At 36.7% G+C, this 19,957-nt stretch overlaps 1 protein-coding gene across 6 annotated transcripts in view; it reads right to left on the reverse strand.

Moving 5' to 3' along the window:
* bcl11aa (BCL11 transcription factor A a) overlaps nt 1–19,957 on the reverse strand; it is a 288,569-nt gene that overhangs the window by 264,523 nt on the left and 4,089 nt on the right. For all 6 annotated transcript variants that reach the window (XM_072580983.1, XM_072580984.1, XM_072580982.1 and 3 more), the window contains exon 2: nt 18,274–18,606. In XM_072580983.1, coding sequence (XP_072437084.1) covers nt 18,274–18,606 — 333 coding nt within the window. The remainder of the gene's footprint in view (nt 1–18,273; nt 18,607–19,957) is intronic.

A 19,957-nucleotide genomic window follows, 5' to 3' on the forward strand; every position in this document is an offset into this window, starting at 1 on the left:
TTCTTTTAAATTAAAGCGTCAGGCATGTCACCCTATATTTGCTAGTGCTAGATTACATTCCCATGGCAGCTGTTCTTTTGTCTACCTTCAGCGAAGCCAAACCAGCCTAAAATTTCATTTAATCTGCTATAAACCAAGTGTCAGACACTTAAATGGCAGCTAAAAATGCCACTTTCGGATTAACTGACTGACACTTGCTAATAATAGCTATATGTGCCGAGAGCAGGAGCAGACATTTTGTGAAACCGAAGAGGAACCTGAATATGGGAATACATCAAACCGGTCAGTTTGAACTTCTTATCAAGCAAAAAAATCAGAATCCCCACATTACACCCTAAGAACTGCTATTATCAACAGTGACTTTTCTCACTCTTTGTTAGTGCTTTTGATTTTGTGGTTAGGGGAAGGAATAATAGAATAAGTGAAGTAACAGTCCAATTTACAATTTCGCAAAGTAAACTTTTCAACCATTGTTACAATAAAAAAGCAAATTATGTGGGAAGAGAGTACCTAACGTTCCCTCAAACTAAATATTTATTTGAATGGAATCTGCATAAATCATTTACTTTACAGCATTGTACCAAACTAAGGTCACATTTTACAGTATACAAATAAAATTCATCAATTAATAATGCAAAATACACACTGTGGAAAATCCGCAATAAATCTTATCCACATCCTTCAACAGACATCTTCCTGGAGAAGGGGTAGCAGTGTTGTATGGAGCGATCATAAAGAAAGGCTGTGTAGCAGACTGCAGCTTAAAATGAAGCTGTGGACCCACCAACAGTGACTTTGATCACCAAACAGGTTATCAACCTGAAAGTTGATAATGGTGCTGTATTTATTAAAAACTGGCAAACATTTAGTTAGGACCTTTGCTTATAACCTTCTAGTCAGTACTTCTGAGAAGGATGAAATCAATCTAATGCCATTCACTCCTGGTTCCATGATTCAGAAATCTAGGCATTAGGAGTAACATTCCTTTGACTAGTGTATTTGATAAAGTTAAAACTTCTTTAATTTTTCAAAAATTAAACAAATTTTTACTTTATCAAATATACAATTAGAGAAGTCTTGTGTTTGTGCAAGTAGAGTCACTCACAAATACAAAGGTTATGCAAACAAATCTGATCATTAGGACAGTTACTATCCTGTAGGATAGACGAACATTTATACACCTTAATACATTCCATGCTGTACCAAACAACTGCAGAAACAATGAATAAATTTTGCTTGCATAATGCCTTTGAATTGCAAATGTGTTAATCAATCCACACAAAGTATATGCTACAGACAACAATGAGATAAATGACAAGCTAACTTTGAGTGTCACTGGGCAAATGTTAGTCTTAATACCTGAAGAGCTCCACCTTTTTCATTGTGCCATTCAATCTTTAATATCCAACTTGAACAGGCAAACGGAGTCTTGATTTAATGTCTAATCTAAAAGACAACAAATCTGATAGTAAGGGTCAACTTAGATTATCATGGTCATGTTCTGAAATGAAGTTTGAACCACAAACTTCTCACTCAGAGACTACAGTACAAACCATAAACCCAGGTTGACATAGATTACCATGAATCTATATGGAGGGAGGCAAAAAAAAACTCTAGTAATACCTCCCACGTCAGAGTTATATACAGAATTCCATTTGTTCAACAAAAGTTAGCTCACAGAACTCAACATGCTTAAAAGCAAATCATCACTTGCCATCTGTGCTGCAGATTGTACATTTTCTTCGAGGATCTGGAATGGATATTATACTTGAGGTTTATAAAATGGTAACAAGATGGATTTCTAGCATTTCAAAAACCACCAAAGTAGAGAGCATGCATTCGGTTTCTCAAATTCCCCCTCTCCAAGTGCTAGCAATCTCTAACATACACTGATGGAGGTGGTAGAGTGGGGGTGAGGGCTGTCTCTTAGTGTTGTGATCAATTTGCACAGCATTCTGTACGGGTGGTTCACCACAGTCCCCAGACATCAAGCACCTGAGAAATTGTAAACAGGCTTGATCATAGCCCTGGATAAAAAAAAGCAAAACAAAGTGGAATCTTGTTCTGTGCAATAGATCAAGATCAAACAAAAGGCTTGTGTCTAACTACACTCACAGTTACAAGAAATGGTTACATATGCTTGGTAAGTGCAGGAGTGGGCACTTGGTAACAATTTTCACTTTCTCCAAATTACTTTGGACTGGGGTGGCACAACTCTCCAAAAAACGGATTTCAAATAGAGCAGAGTTCAAAACTGAGGCTGGACTGACTTTCAGGAAAGCCCTCGACTGGTCAGGCACAATGAAACTCTGGTTAAACAGATTAAACTGGGACCCTTGGGCAAGGAGAGAAGATACGAGTGCCTTCCTTACTGCTCAAGAACACCTCCTGGTGGATGAACCAAAGTGCAGAGCTGCCTGTATTCACAGCCAAACCAATTAGCCAAACGTCACTCTAGATACTGGTTGATTGTACAAAAAAAGTGTAATTGTAAGAATAGTATGCTTAACACAGCTCTCTGCATCTTTAGTGAAATGTGATCAGACATAAAGTTAACATAATAAAGTGAACAGTAATACTGACAATGAGACAAAAACAGAAAAAGTGAAACAGAAAGTATAAATTCATTAAAATATTGGCAGATTTCCCATGGCAAACTCATAGTATGTAGGATGATATGTTGTTTTTTTTAACACAAGTGTTGCATAATCTAGCACAGAACAACCAGGAAATTCCTAGAAATAAAATAGCAAAACTCTGCAGCTGAGCTCCCCATCAACTCTAAAAAAGTTGTATAAACCTGTTTTATGTCAGTTTTATGCTAACCATCATTCAGTTTCTCAAACATTTAACAAATTTCCAAATTAGAACCCATTGTAATTCAACCCAGACTACAGGTATTAGCATAACACCATTGTGCAAAAAGACTAGAGAATGCACATTACTTGTACTAACAGCAGTTCTGAAAGTGTGTAAATTTACGCCCATAATTTACAGCATAAAGTCCAAGTCATTATATCTAGTGTTTTGTAGCAATTTATTTCAGCAATTTTGTTTTTATTTCTTGTCACTTTATTTTCTACGGCATCATGATCTGTTGCATCAAAAAGAGGAACATCTTCTCAAGTGTATTTGCATAAAAATTGTTGAGCCTAGTCTGTATAAATGATGGTTTAATATTTTCAAACTACAAGGGTTAAACTTCCCTCTCCGTTAAGATAGTAACGGAAGGTGCTTTAGTAGGGGGTGGGGGTGGCAGAGAAGCAGGGAGGAGCAATGTTATGATTGAGCAAAACGTTGGCCTGGAAAGGTATTCAATTATGTTTAGATCTATGGGTTACATTATTGACCTGTCCTTCTATTAGGGACCTTAGGTGATCAATTAATGACTATTTAAGAACATAAACTTGCCAGCCTCCTGTTTTAAAACCACCCTGTCAGGTGAGAAAGAGGCTTTTCTCCCCAAATGGAAAATCAAGGCAATGGCTTGCTGCATAGGGGGCACTGCCAATTACTCCCATCTGAAAGCAACCATGGGGCATCAAGGAAGTGCCACTGAAAGCTACTCCCTACCTTACCTCCCATTCCTTACCTTCCTCTTCCCACAAACTGCACTCCCTGACAAGATTTAAAAAAGACATCTTCTCACACTGAGTAGGCCTCTAGCAGCAGTCTTCAGACTCCATAGTCACCAGCCCTTGAGCTCCTAGTGAACTGACCAGCATGCAATCCGATGACTTCCCTTGGAAGCAGGGAGGGTGTTGACTCCCTGCCTAACACAACCTCACCCACACATAGTCCCTAAAAGGGTCAATTCCAGTCTAATTTTTGTTCCATCATCAAAATAAGAGGAACTTAGAAGAACCTTATATATTTCATGCCTTTCTCAGAGATCAATTATTAACCCAAATTTTCACTTTCTGTGATTTGCCAAGTCAGCTGCACAGAAAATTCCTATCAGCAGGATTGGCTGCAAACCTAAGCTTAATAGTTGCTAAAGCTGAATTGAGGAAACTCTAGGCCATTTTATCACTTTGCTTGCAAGATGCAAATGTCCTTTTAAAGCCATAAATTCAAAATTATTCACAAAACAGAATCTCAAAGCATTTATAGTTCAATTGTTGTTTGTTCAGGGAATTCTGCAAATTGGAAAATGGCTATGTAGAATGAGATTTGAGAATAAGAACAGTGCCTGATCACACGTGCATGCAACCAGTGTCTATCTTTGGCTCAAAAAAAAATTCTTCCAGAACATATTAAAGAACTAAGCAATGATGAAAAATGAAAAATAACCATAATCAAACTGCCAAACAGAAAATAAGGGTATTCACCCTTGCATAATCATGCAGTTACCAGCTATACAGTACATGAAAGCAAAATCATGAATAGATGCAGTGTACAAAATGGAAAACAATTAAAATACTGCAAAATGCTGTTTCAAAATATAATAAAAATGGCCTCACAGTAAAAATACAAAGCAATTATATTTATGCAGACTGATGACAGTACTTATACCATAAATAACATCAAAGAACAAATCAGTGGGCTAAAAATCTTAGAGCAAAGGTTTGTAACAGGCATATGACCACAAATATAAAATTCCATTTTCAGCTGCAAAAAAGATTCCAAACATGAAAGTGTATGAAGACATACAATTGTTGCCTTGATATTTATATAAGTTTAAAGATATGCTCATCAAATGTATAATTATTAAAATTAATTTTGCTGTGCTGGGAATTTATTTTTAAGAATGTTTTCTCAATCATGGATGTATGCAAAGATTGTAGTAAAAAAACTATTTAACTGATTTTGAATCGTTCTTGCATTTACTGACAGTTTCCTTTATTGATAATGAGTCAGCCCGGTTTCTCTGCATTTCAGTTTTTATGTTCCTTTCCTCTTTCATAATAGTTTATGCTCATTTATGAATGCAAAATATAAGCCAATTAACTTAGAACTTTGATTAAGCATTTCTGATATCCAAAACATAGTTAGGACCACTTAAACATGATGGACAAAATTCTACATGAAATACTTTAATGTAAAAACTTGCCAGGTTTGGTTCTTTACTAGAGTAAATAAACACCAAAGGGCATAGGGAGACCAGCATTATTTTAATCAGTAAAGTGTCCATCACAATAAAGCATATTGATCATGCAGAGTTGGTGCACAGAATGTTGATTATAAATGGTAGCACTTAAGAGTGTATGAAATTGTGTTTTGAGAATTATGACTGAACTTTAAAAATTAGCTCATTTGATTTTGTTTTACTGGAAAATCAGCTACCCAAAACAATAATTCACAACTCTGATGAAAGAATTTCCATTTACTCAAAAATAAAAACACAAATTCTCTAAAGAACTGGGAATTAAAATATAAAGGTTATGTCTCCAAAAGCGACAAATTCCATTAGATTCAAATGAGAATGTTCCTTCCGAGTTTGTAAAAAATCGATGCTAGTCAACAATCTAAACAATCAAATGTCTCAAAGTACTTAAGGCAACACACATTTTAAACTTTAGGGTCTGCTAAGAAAGCAACGATACAATGTTAGTTGTGCAAAGAGGGAACTGAAGAAAGAATAAATAAATCAGTAAAACTTGTTCATGCTGTATTCCTACTGAGTAGTTCACGGAGCATCAATGGGTCAATCTTGAGGTGGGTTACTCTCTCCACAGCTGGCCTTCTGTAAAAAGTACGTAAACATGATGCAGTGGAACCTGACAGACTAGTGACTGTCAGGGACAATACACAAGAATCAAGTTGAGAATTAAAAATAACCCCGAAGCATAAATCAGAAAACAGTGAAGTAAAATGTCATGCTCTTCATGTCCAATCTCAGATCACAGAGTCTGAGACAGCAAAGATTTAACTTCTATGATGAAAGTTCTCCCACCACCTTCCCCAACCCATATTTATTTTGTACATCATGATGTGTAAGTAATTTGAGTTTCTTTTTTTAAAAATGGCCTCAATTTTTGCCAATTGCAATGTCGTCCTCAGAGTTTGCCATGTTCTAATCCCTTATTCCCATTCCTTTCTTTGCCGGTTCCATGCCATTTTCGACTTTGAAAATTCTAACAAGCCTATATTTAATTCTGTTCAGTAAACTGTAAACTTTTCTCTTTCTTGTTCCCAAACCATCTAGACATCTAAAGCATGGATGAACTCTGCACCATCAGCATAACTCATGCAGTGACAGCCATTTAAATAATAGTGGGACTATCAGGGGTGCTTGTGTGAACTCTGGCTCTCCACCAAAGAGGCTAGACAGACAGAATGGCTAAGAAACAGGACCAGCAATGTTTTGATTCAAACATTGATATTGAAGATAGAGTCAGTACAGAAACTGATAGGAGAACTGAAGATATCTAAGCACCATTGGTTTCGGTAGATTCAGTTAGAGACAGAAGTCTAGAACTTAGTAAAACATATTATTTGGAAGTCCAGGGCAATTTTGTCTTTTTAACTTAAATGTATTAATGAAATGCTATAATTGTTAAAAGATTTGTGATGGTGGTTTTAGCAAGTGTTGATAGATTAAGTGGAGGCAACAATTTTGGCTTGGGGTTCCTCAACTCTCTTTTAGGCAGTCAATAGGATTCAGGACATACACTCTATACTTTCAGGTGAAACTGTATATTCTTTAGGCTTCACCAAAGCTCTTGAATTTAATTTTGAATTGCCACTAAGCTTGGTGGTCAGAGATGCATTAATTACCCTCCACTCTGTCTCATATCAGTAGGTATTCATGATAGGAGTTCCACAATTCTAAGCAAGTAATATAGACTTAAACATCCTCCCTGGCTTTTAATGAGTTTTACTAGTTTGGAGATTGGCAGCCGCAGAAACTACTATGGATCAGGAGGCCACCTTCATTTATCATCACCACAAATCACGCTGTCCAGTTGCAAACAAAATATGCCATAGTAAACATAATCCATACATCACTTTCTGACATCAGTGACCCCATTAGAGAGCTATGGCTGGACTAGTGGAAGCATCCTACTGTACATTAACAATAAAACACCTGAAACATTTTGAAATCTTTATAATGTATTTCAAAAGACAGCATGCTTTGCTTCAAATAATTTCATTCAGAGCTTTCAGACCCTATAGGTGTGTTGTTTTTAGTTGAAAGCTTTTCAGACTGGCTGCACTGGAGGAATGTGCCTGTTTACTGTGAAATAGAAACCAAGCCAACATAAAGCCTGCAGCATGGGCGGCAATTTAATGAAAGCTCATGAGTGCTGTCCAGGTGCTCTTCACATCAAAGTCATTTTTTTTCTTTCAATGGTTGGAAATAAGGAGTTCATCTTTCTTCAGCTAGGATTTTCTGGAAAGTTGTTAGCAATCATTCTAATATTTTCACAATGCAAGGGATATTAATGAGCAAATAAACAGCTCAGTGAACGCAGTTACAGCAATTAAGAGCACTGGAGTATAAAAATGTACAGGTTTCTACATAGGTGTAAAAGACAACCCAACACCAATTATAAATTGACAGAAGAATTTTGATGATCAAGAAAACATTTAAATAATGTAATTTGTAATATTAACATCACTATAGCGCCACCATTATGTCTGTTTCTGATGTGATAGCATTGATTGTTCAGCAAATAAGCTGCTAGGCAGAATAAGATTTGACTGCACGTGTTTTCCAAGCCACAGTAAACAAATTTTATGCCGGCACTTAGCCTCTTCAACAACTACCCATGACTTAATGCACTTAAATTTCAAATTGATCTTTTAAAAAATAAATGAACAATTTAATCTTGTGAAAAGTTTCTCTCTTGGATTAAGAAATTTTTAGTTATGCATTCCTAGCTGGGTTTAAGAAAGGATTGAGGAATTTCATTGGTGATCACATTTCAACCTCCAAAGGCTATTTGGGGACCTGCAAATTCCCTTCACACTCAATAGTAATGTACGTCCAAACTTCTCAAAAGAAACAAAACTACATAAATACATTTACGTTTTTAAAATTACTTAACACCTACAAATCAAAAATAGGTATATTCTCAATTGGGCCCCAGGCCGTGTATTACAAAACTGTGCCAGTCTGACATAAAATATAGTATGCATGCATTCATACCGCCTTGAAGATGTTTAAAAAAAAAGCTGACACCTTCTGTCATCTGGAAATAGAGCACAAAATGACAAGTGGCAACTTGGTAATACAGGAGCCCTTTAAATAGCAGCAAGACCTTCAGTTTAAAGTTTGAGCAGTGAGGCATCAAGTTAGCTTTCCTTCTTTCTTCCCCCCAACAAAGAGCAAAAAAAGTTAAGTACTTTGATATCTTGTAAAGTTTTTCTTTAAACTCACCATTTGGCAGATTTTTTTCCCCCCAGAAACAAATGTATTTCATTTTAAGGGGAAAGTTTAATTGAACATAACATCAAAAATCCATCTGTACTTACAAACCCTAAAGGGTCAATCACAAGCAGATGCTCACAATTCAAGATCTGAACATCATGTGTGGTCATTTGAGATAATGCAAGTCTGAATTTTGTCCACTGCTTTATTGTTTTCAATATAAGCTTTGTGTCATCACTCAATGAAACATTTTGTAATGTTTCATTGCAGTTGCGTCACAAAAAAAATTAAAGGTGTAGACACAAACGTTTCCAGTGAGTTCCTTCTTTCAATTGGTAAGGGAGAGAAGAGTTAGTGGCAAGGCTAAAATGTTACTTTATTGCATCTCTCCATATCCACCTGAACAATCTCCTGAAGTGAGACTTTTGATAAGTCTTGTTCATCTTGATGCCACTGAAAATTTGAGATACGGTTATACTTAGAGTTTCTGATCGGAGATTCAACTCCAGAACAAATATAGCTTCACTACAAACAACATCTGAGGTATTCCAACAATGAGCCACGTCCTTATGATGAGTTACACCAATGACTTTTAAAACTGGTTTTTAAATTAAAAACCAATAAGACAGCAGAAACCAGTTCCTACCTCCCATTAAACACTGATCCAAGTCAAATTTGTTTATTATTTTTGGGAGAGTCAATGTGAATAGTTTAAATTAAGGGTTATAAATGGGAGTACATGCTATCCATGTAGGGCAGTGTACCCTCGACACTATTAACCACTCTCAAAATGATATTATAAAGTATTATTCGTAAAAGAAGCCTAATACTAATTCAAATGCTTTCTTTAAAGGAAAGTAACAAGTGAGTAATAGGTATAAATAAACCCCAAGATCAATTCACAAATACAGAATTATCCACATTGCAAAAGCTGTGGCTCAATAATGATGACATCGATCATGTGGAATACTGCATCATGGTTTTTGGGGCAAAAGAAAGAAGCGGTCTTTAGTATAAATATTTTAAAACCACAGCTTCAGAAGAACTGTCAGTTGCATGTTGGTGTATTGATTAGATTTTTGGTTGTGAACCTGAGGCATTTCCTTCAATTCTTAGCAGCATGTTAGGGTTGATCAGAGAACTCAAATGTATAAAACCAAAAACAAAATTTCCATGAAGCAAGGATTGATATCATGGAAGTGTGGCTCCCACCTACACACCAAAAGTAAACTGCAATAAAAACCCTCAATGTCTGAAGGTACTCATAAATTATAGAAGAACAGTGTTAAGATTTTGTGAGTTTTTTTTAAAGGGATGACCTACAGCAGGCATGATGCATAGTGACAGAAATAAAATGCTGAAGAGCTGCTCTTTGTGCTGGGAGCTCACCATCGAGTACCAGAGTAGTTAGCACTCAAAGTACTGTAAATTATCACTAGTCATGGCCATTGATTTTCTGTGCATTATTTCCTTGGGATTAAAGGAACAGTGCAGCAGTGCTAACACCTTATCAGCAGATCCATATCCTGCTCATGAAACTGTGCACTAGACGTCAGTGCTGGCTGCTTTAAGTTATTTTTTCACCCCATTCCTTTCAGTCTTGTGTCCACATTTACAAAGAATCGTTTTGTCCTAGTAACCCCTCTCCCTTTGCTATCACATTGTGTTTCTATACGCGTGGTTTAGGTTTGTAGATGATTTCTATAGAGGCAAGTTCAACCTCACCCATTTGCAAAGACTCTCAATTTAATTTGCTTCCACAAATACCAAACCTTTCTCTCTCTCTCTCTCTCTCTCTCTCTCTCATTCCACCCACCCCCACCCTTCTCCTACCCCCATTCAGAGCCCTCGGGTTACTGGCATTATCACAAGTTTTTACAATGTAAGCCAGGAAAGGCGATAAGAGCACGCCCGCCCGCAAGGCCAGGCAGACCAGTCTCAACTGGTTCTAAGATAAAAATTGAGCTGTGTCGTTTTTCGCTCCCCCCTCAGCCAAAAGACCCAGAAGCATTAATGTACTGTCAGCAGGTAAAGAAAAAAAACTGTTCAGAGTATGACACTTGCATCAAAAGTCTGGATCTAAGCCAAGTTCATCTGTTAATGGACAGCCATCAACAGCTCCCCCTCACCCACCCCATTCCTCTCCACTCTCCTACCCCATCCCCCTACCTCTACCCCCCACACCCACCCTGCCAGTCTACTATACTCTTCTACCTCTCAGCTCCTAAAAGCTAGACATAGATTATGTCTGCCTTTCCCTTTCTATTCGGGATAAACAAAGTGCTTCAAGTTCAGGGCACACCCTGGGACCTATGACAAAGCAATCTATCATTCTGTCTGCTAAACCAGTCTGGCTGCACCAAGGCTAAAGAGACTAATGGTTCAAATGTACAATTTCCCTTTGTGCTGCTGCCCCTGTGCTGCTAACCCCTTTTCTTTACTGTCTTCAGACGAGCAGATGTGCTTGACCGCTCTGCATAAGCCCCTCCCGGCCAAGTTAGGTTTAATAAAAAGCTGAAGGAGGAGGAAAAACACAAAGCTATATTAAATGAAAAGAAATTGAACAGTTCCTCTTTCCTTCTTTGAAATGTAAAATAAAAGCCCATCGCTAATGAAGAAAAGTAAATTGTATGTAACAAATTTGGAAAGCTGCTACTAGCGATCCGGAGAATAACATGATAGAGGAAAATCTAATTGTTGAATTTAGGATGAGCTCACTTACTTCTTGTTTTAATTTATGAAAAACAGTGCAAGTTTGGAAAGCATTTCACCTACTGATGCTTACCTTGCCAGACTAAACTTTTGGCATTCTATCTCTTCTGTGTCCTTAAAACCCTTCACTCCTTTTCTAGTATCACACACACCTAATTCTGCTCGTCTCTGTCTACATTAGAGACTTTAAACTACTTCATTCTCCTCTTGATCACTTGTATCTGTGCACGTTTAGGACCGCATCAGGTTCCGATTGATCTTTAATAAATCTACTCTGGGGTGGTTATTTTAGATAAACCATATTCTGTGCTCATGTGCACAGATTGGTTCATTAACAGCTCATGCAGTGAGCTGAATCCATTCACGTCTGCACAGGGAAACCAATTCATATTGATCTGAACTAGGGAAATTACCATAGGGAGCATATAGCCGAACAGGTCGGACTCAAGCTGTCAATAAGCTGATTTATTAAAGACCGATTCAAACCGATGTCGTTATACAAGCAGTCCTTGAGCAGCGACACCCATCAACTCTCCCAGCCTTATGCTGTTTGTACTACCAGCATGTAAAGTGGACTCATCAAGACTAAAAATTAACCAGCAGATATCAAATCCAATCCTTAAGGAGTGGCCATGCAACTCACAACTACTATATTGTTTATAAACATACAAGTTCATTTGCTGGATTTTATTCAGTCCAAATTTCTTGTAAGAGAAGTCACATTACAGCAATACACAGGAATGACTGTGTAACACTCAATTTACTCAGCACAAGCCAGTTTCCCTTAAAATAAGAAATAGCAACCACAAGAGTAGAAATAACAATTAAAAACAGTTTAATAACAACCAGAACAATATATTAGCTTTAACAAAAGCAGATAACCAATTCTGACAAGAGACAGTATTTCCAAATTAATGCATTATACTGCACGGGAAGCTGGTCGGAAAGAAGTTATGTTCAATGCTTGCACTCTGAACAATTACTGTTCAATCCAGACAAGAGCCACAGATTTGACACTGGTATTAATTTGAACAGAATTTCCACTATTTGGAATGAAGCCTTTTGACATCCGGAATCCTTAGTACAGAACTACATTATCCTTTACAGAACCTACAGTCCCTTAACTACAGCTCCTTTACCTCCTTTGATGCAAAGCTTATTTATAAACATAGCATTCTTTAAATCTCAAACTGCAGTAATAGAACAACCCCAAAAGATTATTTTTTTGAACTACATCTGATGAAATCTTACAACTTTTCAGAGCTGGATTGTCTCCAACAAACTCAGGCAATATGATACACTTAGCTCCTTTTTTTACTGCTATGCAGTGCAGCAATATTCAATAGCTTAAACAATTATATATGAATCTCCTACACATTAAAACATGTCACTACATTATTCGTGATCACTGAGGGGATGGGGAACTTGTGATTTTCCTCCCTTCAAACTGCATTTTCTTCAAGTTGTAAGAATGATGAAATTTAATTTTGTGGCATTTTAACTATTTTGAAGCACAAAGAGGGAAAAATGTCAAAGCCACACTATTCTATTTGCTTTGCAGACACACAAAGGTGGAACAAGTAATATGACATGGAGCACCATGTTAATATTTTAACATCACTGGACCTTTCATATCATCCACATATCCCCTCCAGTTTTCATGCTTTTTGTTAAAAAAAAGAAAAATGTAAATCATCTAATATATTTCATCATATCTTACTAAAGCAATTACATCAAGAAAATGATAGCACGTTTGGAATCAATTATGCATGCACTTGGATTGGGACCATAGGCTATGAAGTCAGATAGGGCTGCACACACAGAAAAAAAACCTGGAACTCACAGATGGACTCCATCAGTTCATCTTACTGTCTAAAAAGTTCATGCACTTAATAATTTATTTGTGTTCTGGATACTGTTTCTCCACTGAATATTAACAACTTTGAAGCGTGCTTTCAGTATAGCTGAAGTGGAAGAAAGCGGGCGGCTTGCAGCTTTTTGACTACAGCATCTTTGGGAAAAGAGCCACAGAGGCAGCTTCTGTGCTAATGCAGAAAACATGATCAAAAGTGATTAACAACAGCTTCATATGCAAATTACATTAATAAAGGAGTGCAAAGTCATCATGTAAATTAAATATGTCGAATCTCTTGGTGAACTTTCAATCTTAAGGAAAGAGGTAAAAAAAAACAGCACTGCTATAGTACATCATCAATTTTCCTAAATAGTCAAATCTTGGCGATACAAACAATTTTCACCTTTTTTTCTGCAGCATCCTGACAAGCTAGCCTGATGCGTGCCGAATGCACATGTTAATAGGCCAATCAAAAATGCAAAACAATTGGCAATTACAGCGAGGACCTAATGGTCATTAGAATTTACAACTAGGTAATGAACTAAAGTCTGCCCACACCATGCATATTCATAAAGCAATTTAGCCTTTGAAGATTAAAGAAGTGCTTAAAATTCAAATGAGCTTTGCTAAATTATCAGCAAGATTCATCCAGAAAGCACAGGTTATTCTAAGCCATTTCTTTTAGTTTTTTTCATGTAAAAATATTAGGACTGGTAGTCTGAGCTTTCTGCAAACAAGGATCATCAAACCAAAGCACAGGAACAATAATAAAAAAACAATTACACTGACTTCCACAGATTCTAACTTTCATTCAGAATCCTGACAAAATGTCTACAATGTGTCCGACACATACAGTATGTGTGGCAATTAGCTTATTGGAAAGCTGCAGTAACAACCACATCAGATTGCAGTACAGATAGGAGAACAATCAGACTTCAACCATTGGGCATTAGATCAGGGTAGCTCTCCAACAAAATGAACGAATCACAAATACATTATTCTAAATTTTCCATTTGCATTAGGTGTGCGAAGCATGATGTCCATCTTCACCTCACACTTCAGTGCCTGACACTTCTCAATACACGTCCCTTAATTTTCTAAGAATAGTGAGAAAGATCACATGCTGTGCTAAAGAGGAGGCATGCAGTAAGGTGAAGAGGTACTACAATTTCAAAGGAAATAAAACTGCAAACTTTTCACAATTGTTCAACACGCAATTTGTGAACATACAAATATATACACCCGATGACTGTGTTGCCCACTGGTGCTTTTTTCCCCCCCACAGGGAATCCATGTTGGAACTCCACAATCACCACACCCATAAACACAGGGGCTATGGAAATGAGAAGGGAATGACAATCACTACTCTGGCAAAATAACAACAATCGTTTGAGCATTTCAAAACAAAACCAAGGAGTTATGACAACAGGACATTTGTGAGCATGCATTGTTCCAAACTATCTACCACTCTTATACATTAATAGTAAAAACAAGGCAATTTCATAAGGATAAGACCTTCTCATAGAATAACCTTTCATTGAAGAGAGTTGATTTCTTTATCTTTCCCACTGCTAATTCTAAACAATTAAGTTCTCAGGTTACCCAATAATTATGGCTTTCCATGCTGGACCACATAATGATCAAATATACACAAAAAGAATCAGCTATTTCAATTAGCATTTAGCATCAGGATTTAAGTAATTTTGAGAGCTGTTTTATAATACGGAATGAGAAAATCAGCTTCTCTCGTATTGTCTCCCCTCCTCCACATCCAGAGTAAGCCTGCAGGAGCTGTTTACTTGGATGATCAAATAATATTCTCCTCATTATTGAAACGATTCATCGACTTATTTGGATACTACATTAAACTGTCATAAAAATGGCACAACTTCCCAGTTAAATGTGCGTTAAGAGTCTTACAGAATGTGTTAACGTCACGCTGAATGAGCCCCAGCTAATTGGCATCATGTTTTCCAGCCAATACACATGACAGTTGCTTAGCTTAAGAAAATATATATACAAGATATATAGAATAATGATCAGAATGATTATTTTCAAATGTACTTTCAATTCAGGTATCTTCTGCCGAAAAAGATCTTACTGCTCAAACACACATGGACAGCATGATTAACACTGCTACCAACTCGCAATTTGGAAGGACAAAAATTGGCAATATGCTAAAAATGATAATTTATTTACTGTTAGTCAATATTCATCATGTGATTATGAAACATTTCAGAAGAATTCTTTTTTCCTTTTTTGAAAAAAAAGAGGGCTGTGCCCATTTCCCAAAAGATACCGTACACGGAGCTGCCAGTTCCAGCACAGAACAATATTACAGTGCACTCATGAATAACATTAATATTACAGCATCACATCTCACAGGACATTTACATGATCCCATCTGAGCTCACACCTGAGGGCCACACTCATGCTTGATAATTGAGCTCTGATTGTAAAGGCAAATGAAGAACACTAAAACCCTGCTGGGATCTGGGTTGACCTCATCCACCCTGCACCTTGCTCTTTCCAGTGCCAAGGTGTCTCTGAGACACTGAATAAGAAACATGTCAAAACACTAGTGCCAAATCAATAACAGGAGAGAAAAAAAATGATAAAATGAAAGGGAGCCATTGGGCCTGGTCAGCACTGCTGAACCAGTGTTCAATATGAAACCAATAAAGAGCATAAAGCAGAATACTTAAGATGCCCAGTGCTTTGAGCTTTTGGGAAGGAGATGGCGTGGTGCCAGGAAATGGCCGACTAGGCACTAAATGCCTTTATTTCACAAAGCCCTGCCAGTTGGAATTCAAAAATTCAGAATGTAAATCATTCTCTGCTACATAATGCAATTTTGACAACTTTTTAAAACTGAATAATACATAAAATAAACTGACACATTTTTATATTGCATCATTTAGCTAATTACAACAAAGGAATGGAGTCTGTACGCCCCTGGCTAGGATGGTATTCTAAAACAGAGACTGATTACCCTGGTTAACAAACAATGTACCACATTAGAAAATCAGCTTACTTCTAATGTTTAGAAAGCTGAAAATACACTAAAACTCTCATCTAACTTGATTTATCAAAGTAAACCACAATCTATCGTCAAGTAGGTTCAATAAAAGAAGCACAATGTTTATTTGTTATGTCATTGCAGAATATTGATGTGTACACATTTAAAAGCACAACACTACCAAAATGGGCAGTAAATAAAATGTGTAATGGTCAATCTGTTTAATGTCATGAAATGCTCATGTTTATACTGCGATGTACACCTTTCTTTACAATTTCACAACAGGACAAACTTGAAACTGACATCTAGGCCAGAATCCTAACAATCTTTCTACATTTTACAAATGAAAACCTTGTGAGTGTGGGTTTTGAAATTATAATAAATTAATCAAGAGAAACAATTTGGACTTTTCAATAAACGTAGCTGAAGGAATATCAGGAAAAGGAACTCTAGCATATACATGTTAACAGATTGTCACATTTTTAAATATAGCTTATTAAAAGGGCACTTTTTTAAATTGAATTTTCTAGTATTTACCTTTCGAGAACATAAATGATTTATACCAATTGAATGAAACATCTCCCACCACTTAACTCCTGAAAATGCACATCTCAGGGAAACACTGTTTATCTTTTGCTTTTCATACAGATAAAGTATCTTATGTGTATCAAAACACCCCATTACTAAGTTTGAATGCCTGTTGTACGAGCACATCTGAGCCTGTTCAGTACATTTAAATCGACTATGCACCCTCCAGACTTTCGGAGTCCATGCTAAACAATCTAAATCACATTTGTTTTAGGGTGGTTGTGTAGTATGTCTTTTGAGCCGCTCTCCTCGATATGTAAATAGGAGGTTGCATCACTCAAGCAATATTCCATATTTGGCGATTTAACGTGGCTTTTTTAGTCTCTAAAGGCTAGAAGCTCCTTCCGCCAGGCTCCTGATTCATTAATCATGCCTTTTATATGTATTCATTTTCCTTCATGTCTTAGACAACACATAAATGGTCACAGTGTTATTTGTCCCCTAAATGGATCTCCTAACCTGCTTCTCAGTGTTACAGCAGCTTCGCATTTATTGGAATGATCGTGCAACCCACTAAACCTTCATGGCAAAAAGGTAGAAACATAACTTATCTAAACAATTAAAGAAAAATGTCAATTGAAAGAGGTGAAAATATGAATAATTTTTTTCAATCTAAATATAACATTTTCCTCATTTAGGTATAAGAACCACATCTTCTTGCATAATTGGATGTAATTAACAAATATCCGCAATTTTTTCTTGAAACTTTATTTGGTAATATTGCATCTTTGATAAGCCATTTAAACTATCATAATAAAACTGAGCTGTATGCAGCTTAGTTAACCAAAAAACTAATGTGCATACAGACTTACGTTTTTTAAAAGCCAGGGGTTTTCCAAGAAATCAAGATGCACATTTTGTATAAATTGATAATAAAATAAAATTATTTCATTGAAAGAATGGAATAGTTCATTTTTTTTATTTTCAATCCCATCACAAAGCAGAATTCATGGAATTGAGCATTATAACTAAATTATAAACATATGTACTCTGTACAAACTAACAAACAAAAAAGTTTTATTCTCCTCACTGGCATTTTTGCCACCGATATTCTATCATAAAAGGAGCTAAACAAAATTAATAGAAACAAAATTTTATCACACAAAAGAACAAAAGTCTTTAATGACTCAAATAAAGTTTGGAATTTGACATCAGGAGAATAAGCAAGAAAGATGGAGAAGGGGAGGAGAGAGAGATGCACAAACAGTATTACAGACACAAATAAAAAAGAAAAGGAGGAATAGAAGGGTGACAGTCATGCAGTGACAAAAAGACACAGAGAGAAACCACAAGCAATAGTCCAAGAGGGTGAAATGTAGCAAGGGAACCAATCCAGAAAGAAAAAAAATCAAGATACATCTGTCAGAACCACATCACAAAACAGAGAGAATACGAGAGGCATTTATCATTCCACTGAGGAGACTCTGTGCATCGAGTGGCCTTTCCTGTCAAACCAACCTTTGAAATTTCCAACATGCCCTTAAACTTTCGAATAAGCATGTCTGTGCGCTTCAGCAACTGCCCTCTTAACTCTGGCCTGGCTAGTATAAATGGCAACTTAAAGTCAAGGTCACTCATGTCACTTTGCCATGGGGCTGTGTTTAATTACAGTGTAAACTCTGACAGCTGATAGAGACTCTGGAATAGCAGCAGCACTCTGATTAAAGCAAAAACATGGAAGAGAAAAAAAGATACAACAAGGCTTGTTTTTTTTTCCTCTTCTTATTTCTGTTTGTAGAAGGGTGAATATTTTATTTTGATATTTGGTTTGTGTTTCTTTACCTGCTGCTGTGCTTTCCTGTTTCGGGCAAATTCCTTTGGAAGATGTAGATAGGCAATCATCGTCATCTGGTGTGACTTGTATGCCAACTTCGACAGGTGTGGATGCCTTTTTCAGCTCACTGGGAGAAGGTGACGGTGGCTTATCCATAGCTTTGTCCAAGCAGAGGCCGCCATTGCATTGCTTCCTTTTGTGCTCAATAAAGATTAGAATGTCCCCCAGTGGGAAATTCATCTGACACTGGCCGCAGGTAAGGAGATCGTGGTCACCCTCAGGAGCTCCCAAGGTGCCATGCTCCTCTTCTTCATCTGTGAGAATGGCTTCCAGGGAATCAGCTACAGCAGAGAAACACAAAAAAAAGGCAAAAGAAAACATACATCAGATGATTCTACTCATCAAATATCTTCAACCTTTCTTTTCCCAACTTTCCCCATAGACCTGAAGCACTAACAGAGCTGAGAAGTCGTGTTTATGGAAGGGTCTGTATTCACCCATTGAACCGTACAGATCTTCAAAGAAATTGATCAAGGCATAGCAATTAATGTGCAAAAGCACAGTTTTAAGAACAGCGTTATTTGATTTAAAATTCATGCTCATTACTCGCAAAGAGAAAACCAACGGGGTGAAAATGAATGTGTTCCTAGAAGGCCAAATAAATGTTGCACCACACTCCCTTATCAATGACCCGATTGCTTTGGGAAATGTAAAGTGCAGTGGAATTACAGCAAGGACAGTATTCAGCCTTTTTTCTCCCCCTCAATTATTTTTGATGTTTTTCTTAAAATGTTGTCGAAATAATGGGGTTTGTTTGGCACTGACAAACTGGCTTGATTATTTTCAGTTTTAGTTCCAAACAGCTGGCGGCTTTACATTCCATTGCCTTACACATCAAGGAAGGGCTTTGTGATGGAAGCTATTGCATTTCTCACTGCTTTTGTTAAATGTTCTTGTTGAGTACCCAAATACCTATTTTATCTGCATTAAACTGGACTGAACAAAAAAAGTATTAATTCATTAATATTTTGCCATAAACATTAATATGATTGGAAAAGCTGCCATGCCTTTACACCATACATAACCTTTTCCACAGAAAGCAAACAAATAACTTTTAATGACCTGAAATAACAAGAGATTGATAAATAGATTTTAATTCAACAGTAACAGGCTATCAAAGTTTTCTATTTCAGTTACTGAAATTTCGATCAGTTTCAGTCAAATTTGTTCCTTGTATCGAGAATGCTAACCACCTTACGGTATCCCTTTCATGATTGCTAATTAGACCATGTGTGAATACAACAAAGATTCCCCAACTACCCCCCCCCCCCCCCCAAACCAATCCTCTTACACTTGGCAAACAATTTTGACACAGTAATCCACTATTCAAAGGAAAACTAAAAAGGGTTACAAATTATTCAGACACAAACTTTACAATTTAAGACATTAAGTACATGCCATCAAAATATTATCAAGGAAAATGTGTAAATTTACATTTGCTTGCAATGGAACATACTTAGAGAATTCAGACAACTGAATGGATTCTCACTGGCACTTTTTAAAAAGTATTAGATGTAGCTGTGAATGAATGATCTTGGCAACTTAATTTTTAAATTTAGTGAATAAAGGGACATGTGAGAAAGGTGAGGAAAAGGGGACTAGTTTATTTTCTTTTTAAAACTTGTGATATTT

This window comes from Chiloscyllium punctatum, chromosome 11 (genome assembly GCF_047496795.1).
Source record: "Chiloscyllium punctatum isolate Juve2018m chromosome 11, sChiPun1.3, whole genome shotgun sequence".
Taxonomy (NCBI): Eukaryota; Metazoa; Chordata; class Chondrichthyes; order Orectolobiformes; family Hemiscylliidae; genus Chiloscyllium; species Chiloscyllium punctatum.